Source organism: Belonocnema kinseyi, chromosome 10, assembly GCF_010883055.1.
Source record: "Belonocnema kinseyi isolate 2016_QV_RU_SX_M_011 chromosome 10, B_treatae_v1, whole genome shotgun sequence".
Classification (NCBI taxonomy): Eukaryota; Metazoa; Arthropoda; class Insecta; order Hymenoptera; family Cynipidae; genus Belonocnema; species Belonocnema kinseyi.
Window position 1 is genome coordinate 92,254,398 of NC_046666.1, and position 13,325 is coordinate 92,267,722.

General features: G+C 35.6%; 1 protein-coding gene across 1 annotated transcript in view; it reads right to left on the minus strand.

Moving 5' to 3' along the window:
* Positions 1-13,325, minus strand: part of LOC117182130 (solute carrier family 23 member 2) — a 374,004-nt gene that overhangs the window by 85,765 nt on the left and 274,914 nt on the right. Inside the window, exon 9 of the mRNA XM_033375172.1 lies at positions 6,951-7,109. Within this exon, the coding sequence (XP_033231063.1) occupies positions 6,951-7,109 (159 nt within the window). The remainder of the gene's footprint in view (positions 1-6,950; positions 7,110-13,325) is intronic.

The following is a 13,325-nucleotide window of genomic DNA, read 5'->3' on the forward strand; positions in this document are numbered from 1 at the left end:
TGTGGGGCTGGTTCACCCCTTATTATAGGTTTTTTATTAAGGTGAGAACAGTCGATTTTGTATTTGGATATTGTGCATACTGCCAAAATTTTTTTCGTCAAAGTCAAAAAACTAGTATTTTCATATTGAAAAGGGTGCCATTTTTTTATTGAAAAATAGGGGTTGATACATTAGCGGGGTAAAGAATTCTAATTCAATACCAAGGATGTGAACTAAAATTATTAGACGTTTTACGCCACTGAATAGTCCAAGGGTATTTTTAAGTAATGAAAAAATAATACTTGTGATTGAATTTTAGGGATGAATTCATTTGTAAGAGCTGATTTCAGAAAATTTCAAACTACATCAACTTTACTTAACAATTTTAATAGTATCCAAGAGTTTTACACCATGATATAGTAATGGAATAAAGAAATATAACAATATAAATGTTAGGGGTAGCTCACCCCCTCAAGGGATTTTTTTTTTGAAAATGCCGGAACAGGTCAACTTTATTTTTGATTATTGTTCATAAAACAATTAATTTTGTCAAGATTCAACAGATTTTGGAATGTGTATAATGAAAAAAATGGCCATCAAATATAGTTTTTCATTAATAAAAAACGAGGGTTGCGAGTCTGATGACTAAAAATAATGCATAAATATGTGCTTTTAAATAACAAGTGTTACCCACTTTGTTCCAGTAAAAAATTACGAATTGTATTCGAGAAATTTAAAAAAATGTGTTTTCAGGAGTGAACTTCAAAGGTGGTTTTCACCACTTAAATGGGCATATTGGCACGTATAAAAAAATACGTGTCGAATGTTTTTTGATGTTCTATAACATATCACAATTTCAAGAAAATCGGTGAGGTACACCTCTGGTATCTTCCTTGTAAGTGAACAGTTGTAAGAAACAATGAATGCTTTACTAATAAACAGGTAGCAGCCCCAACTATTCATTTTTCTCAGTATGACAAGTCCATATATGTGCATCGACCCTGGAGGACCAAAGGAACCTAAAGGAGCCTCTAAAAAGTACCCTTAAAAACCCCACTGAGTCCCATTTCGGTTCCTTTTTAAAAAACTAAAAAATAACAGCAAGATCAACTTTTAAACTGTTGAAATTCGGATTCTACGTTAAAATTTCCATTAGAAATTCACGTAGTAATCGCAATACTTTTTTGCAGCGTTAAAAATTTTTAAAATGTCATTAACTTCTGCTGAAGGTGACTTCAAACGCGTCCATAATATGGTAGCTCAAGTAGTATTTTGCGCGCGCAGTTTATAAATAAAATTCTCTCTCACTTGCCTCGCAGCGTTGTTGTCTGAGGTTTCCACTGCGTGGTGCTAGCATTCAGAAATAGTTTTCAATGCTGCAAGAAAACGTATTGCGATTACTCCGCGAGTTTCTAATGCAAATTTTAACGCAGCATCCGAAGTTTAACAGTTTAAAACTTGATCTTGCTGTTTTTTGAGTTCTTCAAGAAGGAACCAAAAGGGGACTCAGTGTGGTCTTCAAGGGTACTTTGTAGAGGCTCCTTTCAGTTCCTTCGGTCCTCCAGGGTTAACCCCAGAATGCATATACTAAATTTTTGTATACGGAATCAACTAAAAATGCCGTGTAAATGTTCAAGTTGTTTAACTTTAAGTGTCATTTTGCACAAGGTAATTAACAGGACTTTTTTCAACTGACTGCAAACAAATTCAGCCTATTTATTATAATATATTCGAACTGTTTATTTTGTCAACATAATAATTGTTGTCAATTGCAATATATCATATAGTAAAGAATCATTAGGGAGATATTTTTAGCTAATCCCTATAACAAATTGAGCCTATTAATTCAGTAGTTGTGTAACTATGCATTTTGTTATCTAAATCGTTTCAATAATTACAAGTGTTGTAAATTTGTAAATTATCATAGTAAAGGCCCCTTGAAAAGACCTTTTTAGTTTAATCTGCCCAAAGAAATTGAGTATCTTCATTCATTCGGATTCAATTTTATCCCGAAAATACCAACAAAGTCCTGCTCGACGTAAAACTTAGTCCGCGCGTCAACCTTTGGCGTTACGACCGAGAAAACTCCCCAGATACAATTTGATCCGTCAAAAAACACGAATTAGATTATTACAAAAGAAAGTATAAGTAGCGCACTATAAAGATGAGCATGTGCATCCGTCATTTTCGGTCCATGGAGTGGAGCGAGTATATATAAAACGTGTGCATTAAACGCGAGAATTGAAGCTCAGCTGTTATCAAATTAGCTTTTAACATTGATAAATAATAGTTTCAATTTCATTATAGACGTGCTAGGAAACGTGTGAATAAATATATTTTTTTCGGAGTGTTTTGAAATGGGGTGTGGAAGGTGTAATTGTGAAGACAACATATAGCCTACACAGTTGCTTATTAAACCTAAGTAAATAACTTATTTATTTAAACTAACATAGAAAAAGTATATTAGACTAAGTAAAAATAATGTAGAGAAGTTATTTGACGTATTTACGTTCCAATTGCAAATGCATATAAAGCTAAACATAACCTCACTTTAGACTGTATAACATGTGCCTTGTATGATGCACACAAAATGAGTGTACCACTTTGTAAATACTTTGTAATACATTAGTTGTACTTGGTCTAATATAATTTTTCCATGTTAAGTTTAATAAATAAGTTATTTACTAATGTTTAATAAGCACCGGTGTAGGCCGTGGTAGACCGAAGGAACCAAATTGAATTCGGATTCTACGTTAAATTTTCTATTGGAAACTCACGGAGTAATCGCAATACTTTTTTCGCAGTGGTAAAAAGTTAAAAAAAAGAATAAGATCTATAACGCTTGTGGACTGCTACTTACAGATGATGCATTTTAAGTGTAGCAGCCAACAGGCGTTATAAATCTATAGGTAATGTTAACGTAGAATCCGAATTTCAACAATTTTAAAGTTTTGTTCTGTTTTCTTTTTTTTTGAGTTTTTAAAAAGGATCAGAATGGGGTCTTTACGGGTATCTTGTAAAGGCTCCATTCGGTTCTTTTGCTCCACCAGGGGGCTGTATGCGGTCTTCACAATTGCAGCTATCACACCCCATTTCAGAACACTCCGAAAGAAAAATATTTATTCACACGTTTCCTAGCACGTCTATAAACAAATTCAAACTTTTATGTATAATATAAAAAGCTAATTTTATCACAATCGTGCTTCAATTCTCGCGTGTAATGCACACGTTTTATACGTACTCCCTCTACTCCATTCACCAAAAATGGCGAGTGCACATACCCGTCTACTTAGGTGCTCTAGTATGAGTACCTCTAAATATCTTATCATGGGTCAAGTAAGCAGTGAACATTTGCGTAGTCCTGCTGAATAATTCCCATTCGCCCTCCAAGTCATCCGCATGTTGTCACCATCACCGATCTACCGATCGGTCATGGTGAGGCCCGACTAAGTAACGCTCAGGCGCGGGTAACTCAATAAGGGAAAATAGTGAATTTTTAGGACTTGTGCGTGGGGGGTTGAGAGGCAGCGAGGGGAGTCAAATTAGTTCCCCTTCCCATCGCAGATGGCGCAAGTTGGTGTAAAAAGCGCGTGCGCGGAAAATTGTTACTGTCACGTGTTGTCTGGTGCTGTCTCCGTATGAAACGGTTTTTCGTGAGCCGGTGTCACTTCAATGAAAATAATTTCTTGAAAACGCAAACTGGTGTAGTTAATACATATTAAAAAAAACTGTATATCACAGGTCAACTCTGCTTCAGAAAAAATTTAAAAAACTCATACGTATTCATATCCCAACTCGTCTCCTAATTATCTTTTTCTACATAAAATACAAAAATAAAAGCAAAATTAAGTAAATGAGAAACGTAAAATGAGAAATCGAATAATAATTATCTTTAATTTCTTATTTTGCGTTTGTTGTTTCCTTAATTTTGTCTTTATTCATCCTTTTTTCTTCAATTATTTTACTGGTCAACACATCTAAGGAAGGAGCATGCACATATATAGCGACAAACACATGCATGCTTCTGTAGTTCTCCTGCCCATCGCAGATGGCGCTGAATGTCGCCATTTATTTCCCACGTAGTTGACCGAGCCTGGTAACGCTCGAGGCAGAAACAAGACGGAAGAGCAGAAGGCTATAGCGAGTAAGACCACGAACCGAGGAGGTTCTTGTTAACAACAGAGGAAGTGAGTCCATCATCTAAGGAATTTTGCGCGCAAAGATTAGTAAGAACCGCAGCAGGCCCTCCAAACCTCAATGCATTTGCCATTTACAAAATTTCGGCTACGAAGTATCAGCACACGATCGGCGCATAGTGGAAGGAATTGGGAATTTACTGTTCATAATCCATTAAGGACCACAATTCTTGACCAATTTTGATGTTTTTTTTTTTAGTTCTCAGAATTAAATTCTGCAGAACGTCATCAGGCCCGATTTTTTAATTTCACTCTCTAAAATTAGTATTTAAACAAGTAGAACGTCAAAATTGGATATTTTACGAATGTTATTTTTTTTTTAAGAAAAGACTTAAGAGAAGTCACTATCTATCAGAATTATTGCAAACATACTTCAAGAACATGAATATTAGGATTTAGATTTAGGTTCATACTTATAAACAATTGATATAAACAATTACTTGCATACGGTGCTCAACCACAACAAAAACTTTATCTTGATTTAAAATGCCTAAATATCTCGTAAAAGTAGTATTAGGAATTGCAAATAATCATCAGTTAACAATGACCACTATTGTAAATATTCTAATAAATAAATTGTGTTGTTTTATTTTTTTCGAAGATGTTTTTCTCAGCAATCAACTTTAAAATTAAATTTAAATTATAGTAAATAGCTGCAAAAAAAGTTAAATATTTTTATTGTTAATAATAATATTATAAACACATTCAAACATTTAGCGCTTTCTATCAAAAACAATTATTTTTTTCTGCTAAGTCATGCTACAGTTTTCTAAGTGGTTATAATTCATGAAGAAAGTATGGCAAAAACTGTCATCTGTAGCAAGTTTGCATCAGAATGAGCGGTTTTTTTGTGATGATTATTTTAATGTTTATAATATTGTTTTTAACAATAAAAATATTTAACATTTATATTTTTGCAGCTATTTATTTTAATTTAGTATTAATTTGAAAGTTGGTTGATGAGAAAAACATCTTTGGAAAAAATAAAATAACACAAATTGTTTATTAGATTAGAATATTTAAGTAGTGGTAATTGTTAACTAATGAATATTTTCCATTCTTAATACTACTTTAACGAGATATTTTGGCATTTTTAATCAAGATAAGTTTTTACTTATGGTTGAGCACCGTATGAAAGTAATGGTTTATATTTCTTGTTTATAACAATTAACCTGAACCTTAAACCTGATATTCATGTTCCTGAAGTATATCTGCAATAATTCTGATAGACAGTGACTTTTTTTGGAAGGACATTGAAAAGTTCCCGCACGTATCCATTGGATTTTTGTGTTTTCCCGACTTTCATTATTTACGACTCTTGAGTACAAATAGTGAGGATTATTTGTCATAAAGTGCAGATTTGTGAATACTTTGTTTTCGTGTTCATCTTGTGGTACTATGAAATTTTATCGGTTGTAAGTTTCAAATCATTCCTTCATAAGTTTCAATCGAAACCCTTATTTTCGATAAAATTTATTGTTCTAACAATAAATTAATTTAAAGTTCCGAAGCAAGTTCTTTGTGATTTATTGATCACAAGTGGCGACGAAGATAGAGGAAAACTTCTGAGCTATATCAAAGCCAATTACGTAATCAAAGACGAATGTCTGAAAGCAATCGAAGGTAAGTTATCTTATTTCATGTCCACGTTTGAACAAAAGTGAAAAAAGGCTTTTTATAACATAACAACATTTAGGGTCAGGAATGCGGAATGGCTGCTTTCAGATTTTTCTGTTCAATTAGTTGGAGTTTGTCCCGGGAGAAGACGTTAAGATTATTTCTAGAATAGCTCAAAATAAACTAAGAGACGAAAAATTGTCAAAATGCAGGTATGTTATTCTGCATTTTATATATAGAAAGGCGCTTATTTAATAAATTTGTTTATGAAATAATCAATTTTGCTCATAAATTTTGTTTATAAAAATTGAAAAGATTGCACGAACTTCATCTAAGTTATTAGGATTTGTTAATAGATTGTAAATCTATCAGTTTTTCACCTTCTTGAGGTACAATCAATGAATGCTACAGAACAGGCATGTCCAATATGAAAAATGATGGTTGTTTGGCATTTTGCAACTTGAATAACAAAGAAAAAGAGCCTTTTTAACAAAAGCGCCCTCGACAGACCTCTTCAGGATTTAATTACCTTTAATTCAAAAAAATAAGCTGGTATCGGATGAAAATTGTAGGCTCTGGATGTATTTGAACCCCATTTTTCTAATTCGCTGCACTGTGCGGCGGTTGTGAACCGACACTTCGTACCCGAATCGCATTAAAAATTTGTCACGTAAACTGCATTGAGGCTTCGAGGGCCAAACCCCCAGCCCCCAGGGTTTCGCAATTCTACTTCAAACAAAAACTTTAACAAAACACAAGAAGCCATTTTGAGAGCATCTAAAGTATTTAACAAGGAAATATGGTGGGTTATATATTTAAACGCTCCCTTAGCTGCCCAACATAACCCATCAAGACTCAAATTTGTGCTCCCTAAAAAACAACATAATTAATTTAACTTCTTAAAATAAATCGAGAGGCCGATAAAAAGTATTCCAATTTTCAGTTTTAATTTACAATTTAGTTTTGATTACTTCAAATACAAAGAATTATGCTTTAAAAACTGGGATTTTTAAATTCTAATAACTATAGAACAAAAATTACAACCTGTGGAAAATCACGATAAATGGTTGTGAATTGTTTTTTTGTGTGCATTTTAACGCACCTTGATTATATAAAAGACCGAACTTATTGTCTAATGATGATATCTAATTTACGTACCGAATGCTGCAATCATTCCAAACATAACACAAAATATTCCTCCAACAATGGGCTCTGGAATAATAATGAAAACAGCTCCGAATTTACTAATAACTGCCTGAAGAATCATGAGAACGCAAGCCCATTGAATTACTCTGCGGCTTCCCACTTTAGTTACTCCTAAATTTGTATAAAATAAATATATAACTTATTAATTTTCTCTTTAATGACAACAACAAATCGTCGAATTAACATTATTTTTCGATGAGCTATTTAGTCAAAGCACCTTAACATTCTGTGTTCGTGGTCTCTGAATCCGAATCCAATGTTATTAAAACCCTATCTGGTCACAATTTGTCCCTAACCTCAAAAAATACTTCAAATCGTCGAATTAAAACTATTTTGCGATAAGCAATGTACTCAAACCACCGTAATTTTATGTTTCAGGTGTCTCTGAATCCGTATCCAATGTTAGTTGAATCCTGTCTGACCATTATTCGTCCCTAACCTCAAAAAATACTTTAAATCTTCGAATACTTATATTTTGCGACGAGTTATGTTGTAAAACAACCTTATCATTATGGTTTCAGGGTCGCTGAAACCAATTCTAATATTAGTATAACTTCAACTATTTGGATCTGGTCCCTAACCTCTGAAACCACCCTGATTTCCTAAGATTATGGGTTTGACTATCATATTGTACCTCTCTGCGTTTAACAGGGTTGAGTCTGTCATTATGCTAAATACACAATACTCGTATTACATTTTTTTGTTCTTTTTTTTCGTCCTACATAGTAGTCTACAGTCATTATTAGCTTTTTATTACCTGAAAATATTTGAATGGTTCTGTGGAATCCAGCATTGCTTCATTTGGGTTAGCTTAAAGACCTTCACGAGTTGCTTCTCTTTTAAACGTAGTTCCAATCTAATCGGGTGATCACTTACCGTGAGAAGTTCCATAACAATGTAATTTGGATTCGATACCGAAATCATTTTCATGGTTCACAAGGTTGCACATTTGGTATTTATTTTTGTAGTGCTGTTTAGTACCATCACTTATATGAATAATTTTTTTCACATTTGGCACCATCAGTTTTATTTCAGGAAGCAAAATCTCTTGCGTAACATACACTGCTGCAGGTGAATGGTTGCTTGATTGTTATTCTAATAAAAATGTTAAGCGGCATTTTGCACAACATAATAGAAGTTTTCTGAAAGTCGGTATGAACCAGAACTTCATGACGATTTAGTTTATTCTTCTGATCGGATGTACAGTTTGATTGATTTTTAGAAATAAAATGATGTAGGATTAATTTTTGCAGCTGCACAGCAAATTCAGGCAGAATGTCATTTATTGAAAGAGACTGCTTGATGAGAGCATTTCTATAATTAGAATGCCACAAGAATTCTTTCATTATATCTCTCTTTTCTAAAGTGTCCATTATATAATCTGTAGATTTTTCTATTTTAGGGCGGGATTGGCAATTTCTGAAATAACGCGGATCTTTCGCATGTTTACAAACTACCATTGAAAAGCAATCCTTGTAATCTGTAAGCGGTTGATCTGAATCACGCATGTTCTTTTTTATATTAGCAGTATCAAGCATATTTTTTAAATTCTCAACTATTGTAGAAATGCACACAGTGTGTCTTTTGCACCTGTCAAGGTACACCACAATTGGATGCTCTGGATTCAATTTCTTAAATTCCATATGTAATGACTTAATATCTGATAGTAACAGCCTTTTTTGTACTTTTTCTTTCTCTCAGTTAAGTACGACAGTAATAGCTTAATTTTTATGAGGCATCAGTTTACTGTTACTATCATCTTCGGAAAACTTTTCTACTTTTGTCACAGTGACTTCTGGTAACGTTTTTCCATGTTTTGAAGTTGCTATAGCTAATAAACTCATTATTATGAGACTGAATTGTTGCGAATTTCTTTCCAAATTCGAAACAATTTCTTGTTAATGATAAAAAATTCGGGAATTTATTGTAAACATTTTTGGAAATAATTCGTAAGTCTTAGCCAACGTGTCCGTCATAACCAAAGGGATAGCAGTATTGATCAGGTTTCACAAACCTCAATAATTTTTTAGTTGTATGTATAATTAAACTCTTTTTCCCAATGTTTTTGTCTCATCTCTTAAAATGAGAAATAACGAAGTATAGAAAATACAGGGTAATTTAATTATGAGATATATTCCCTTTGGGGTATTTGATAAACAAATGACGATTGCTGCAATTGTTTTATATTTTGGCGCATACGTGACAAAGAAATTACGATTGCTGCGATCGTTTTCTGTTTTTGTACATACGCGACAAGCAAATGCCACAGCTCTACATAATGCTCATCATTGGTCTCCGGTATATCCTCATTGGATGCAAAAAATTTACCATCAACATCGCTGGAGTTTAACTATTTGGTGTGGCATCGTTAATGGATATTTAGTGTATCTATATTTTTTTGATCACAATGTCGATAGAGATAGTTGTGTACAGTTACTTCAAAACGAACTTTCAATTTCACTTGAAAATGTCGACCTATTCACACGAGCGAGAATGTCGCTATAACAGGATGGCGCGGCCCCACATTACGCTTTTATCGTTAAAGATTTTCTGAATTAAATTTGTCGAGGTCAATGGATAGGTAGTGGTGACCCTTTTAAAAGGCCGTAAATGTCCCTTGACCTTGTGCCATCCGATTTTTATTTGTGGGATTATCTACGATATGTAGTTCACCGCATGAGACCTACACTAAAAAAAAATGAATAGGAAGTACAGAAATATTTATGACTAGATTTATTATATTTTATTGCTGGTATAGGTACAGCCATACATGATGTTTCTTTTGGCCATCTGATTCTTGTTGCTTATGAAGACAGGCCCGAGCGAAATACGCCTGTGGTGAACTAAACAAAGTGAGTCGAATAAATCATTCATACAGAGTGTAATGCTAAACGGCAACATTTAAGAGCTAGCTCGCTTAGGCAAATTTCTAATAGGAATACACATCTCATATAATTGCAATACTTATATTGCATTTTTGTACCACAAATATGAATAGGTTGTATTTACATTATTTCAGTAAGTGGATTTCGTAGTCTTAATGATTCCAGTACATGTGTCATATTATGAATGTACTCATAATTTTCTAACCTACGATCATATCGTTGAATCTATGATACTATTTCTATCAGTGTACTACGAGAGAAAAGATGATTGAATCAATTAGGACTAAGTGGCCATTTACAAAAAAGTGATACATATTTCAGGAAATTCTGACCCCCTCTCCGCTACGCGATACTTTTTCCTTTGGTCTAAACATGGGGAATGATAATTCGGCAGACCTCCCCCCCTAAACGTATCACGTATTTTATGAATGACCCCTAAAGGATACTAGAAATCCGATGAAGCAACCTCCTCGTGGTGAGTATCGGGTAATGCTAATTTGCAGCCTTGTAAACCATAAGAATTACTTTGGTATCAAGGCCGAATGGCTCTGTTATCGAATTGCTCACAGATGCTGCTCATGGACACTGCTCCTATGAATACGCGATTTTTTCTCCGTCTAAAAATCCCGCAACGGGAACACAAAAAGTGCAAATCCTATTCCTCTCAATCGACTTAGTAAAATTTAACGAAAGCATTTATTTAACCTATTTTTCATCATTAAATCATTTTATAACTTATTAGAAGGAATTAAATAAATCAAAATATGACCACTTCTGAGGAGTAAAAAATATCTTTGTGAGGTGCGTTAGCGGTACAATTAGAAGGAATTAAATATATTGAAAACACGTTCTCTCTGGGAGAATAGAAAACTGTGTGGCGGTCGCTATGGAAATAGAAGTGAATAAGTTTAGCATGTTTCTTATTTTTATTGTGGCATTTTAGACAGATGGAAAAATCGCGAAATTCAAAATAATAAAATAATCTTCACTTTTGCGCTGAAATCTGAAAATATTAATTTTTCTCTATTCTACGCGTGTTACCGGGGAAGCAATGCTGGATTCAGTAGCGCTGTTTAACTGGAAAAAAAATCAAAAATCTTAGGATTTACTAATACAGCGAGAAAGATCATAAAAAGACTGCACGTCATCTTGAAAAGAGATTTACTAAAGCTCCACGAGTGAAGACCATTCAGAGTGCACACTTGTTTTTGGTAACAGGTAAAAAATTAAACCTACACAAATGTTCCGGTGACAGAAAGCCAATAATTACTGTATACTACTGAATTAGACGAACAATAAAAAATATTTTTTCAAGTAATGCGGGCATTGTTTACTTATCATAATGACAGTGTCAACCCTATAAAACTCTAAAAGGTACCCCAGTGGGCACACAAGTCCTAAACTTGTCCTATACATGTCTTTCGGCGGACGTCTTAAGGACGTCCTGAGGACCTTTTAAAGACATGAAAAGATCCAGGGGATGTCTTAAAGACGTCAAATCATATGACATAGAGATACATTCTAAGGACGTCTTTAGGATGTCCCGGTGCCCACTGGGACAATATGGTAATCAAACGTATAATCTTAGAAAATCAGGGTTTTTGCACAGCTTAGGGACCAACTGTGAACAGCTAAAGTTATACAAGTATTAGAATTGGTTTCAGCGACCTCGAAATGATAAAGATAAAATAGTTTTGCTACATAACTCGTCGCAAAATAGTGCTAATTCGACGATTTGAAGTATTTTTGAGCTTAGGGTCAAATAGTGACTAGATAGGGTTTAACTACCATTAGAATTGGATTTAGCACGCATGAAAAAATATAGGTAAGTTAGTTTTAGGTGGAAAAATACTTTATTCATATTTGTTACATATCAATAAGACTCATTAAACGCAATTTTTAATGATTTCAGACACAGTCTTGGAACTGACATGTTGTTTTTTAAAATTTTACCACACGGCCTTCTTTAGAGTTTTAAAATATGAACATTTTGAGCCGTATAACTTTTGAATCGATGCATACTAGTTCTGGGCAGCCCACTGTGCCGGTTGACGTAACATGCCCGATATATAAATATGTGTTTGCGTGCGTGTGTTTATGTGTGTGTGTTTGTGTGTGCGTGCGTGTGTTTGTTTGTGTGTGTGTTTGTGTGTGCGTGCGTGTGTTTGCGTGCGTGCGTGCGCGCGCGCGCGTGTGTGTGTGTGTGTGTGTGTGTGTGTGTGTGCTAGTGATGGCACAGCTGAACCTTGATCGCTAGATTATAGATTTGTGGCACATCTGCTCAGTGTGTTGTCACGCTGTCGCTCTTTGTGTAGCTTTGTGGTCGGCTCCCGATGCGTGTGCAAACCGTGGTGTGCAATCTTTACACCCTGCGGCCCCTGCTCGCTCGCACGGTAGAGTCTCTTCACTTCGCTCCTCGAAAAACCGCGATTTCCAAAATTGGGGGGTAATCGAATAGGTAAGATGAGGTAATTGTCGCTTCCATATAACAGCACTGCAGAAGCAGCTTGCTATTTTTTCCGTTCGATTCAGTTTTGATTCCTCTAGAATGATACCGAAGGGCCTATGACAAAGCCACTGAACGCGTCCTCGGGTTGCGGATAGAGGGTTCCTGTACCAAGGGTTTCTGCTGAATATGGTTACAAAAATAAATAAGCAGTCGCGGACAATTGTCCAGGGGTGGTCCCGAAGGAATTAACCCCCAAGCGGAGGTGTGAAAACCGTGCCGAAAGCTGAATGGCACCTGGGTGAGGTGTCTAGAACGGTGACTCTGGGATACCGGGCGACCTCTCAGAGTACGCAGCCTTATCCTTGCATGCGGGGCTCTAAAAGGATGGACGAACCCCTTTCCCTAGCTTCTAGTGGAAACAACAATGACAACACCAAACATAGTTGTAGTAAGTGCGGTTCAAAACAACAGAACACGCAGGGCTCCCGACAATGGGTCGGCCAACAGTGCCGACCAATCTAAAGCTGGCGGAGCCAATGAAAATGGATTCAATGCGATGGATCGGCGGGATCTCGTGACCTTTAGGTGGACGGAGCGACTGATTCACGACTTGCTAGACTGCTACGATGCGAGTGTGGCCTGTGAACGGGGTTGCATGGCAAGGCGGCATGCTCTATGGTACGAGAAACACTCGGAGCCATCACATTTTTCGCAGCAACGTCTGCGACACCATGCTGAACTAATCCGTAAAAGGGGCTATGTAAGCGGAACGCCTATTCCACAACAGCTAGAATAAGCCGGCAACAAAGAAAGAGAGGCGACACTAAGTCCAATCGCGGGCAGGCATCCAATAGATGAAGAGCGATGCTTTACGACCCGGAGAAACATCAGCACCAAGGTTTCCCTCAAGCCTAAAGATCTGGCTGAAATGGATGACGAGCTTCGTGGACATTTTTCCGGTGAATCCGACCTCTGGGCTATCAATTATTGTGT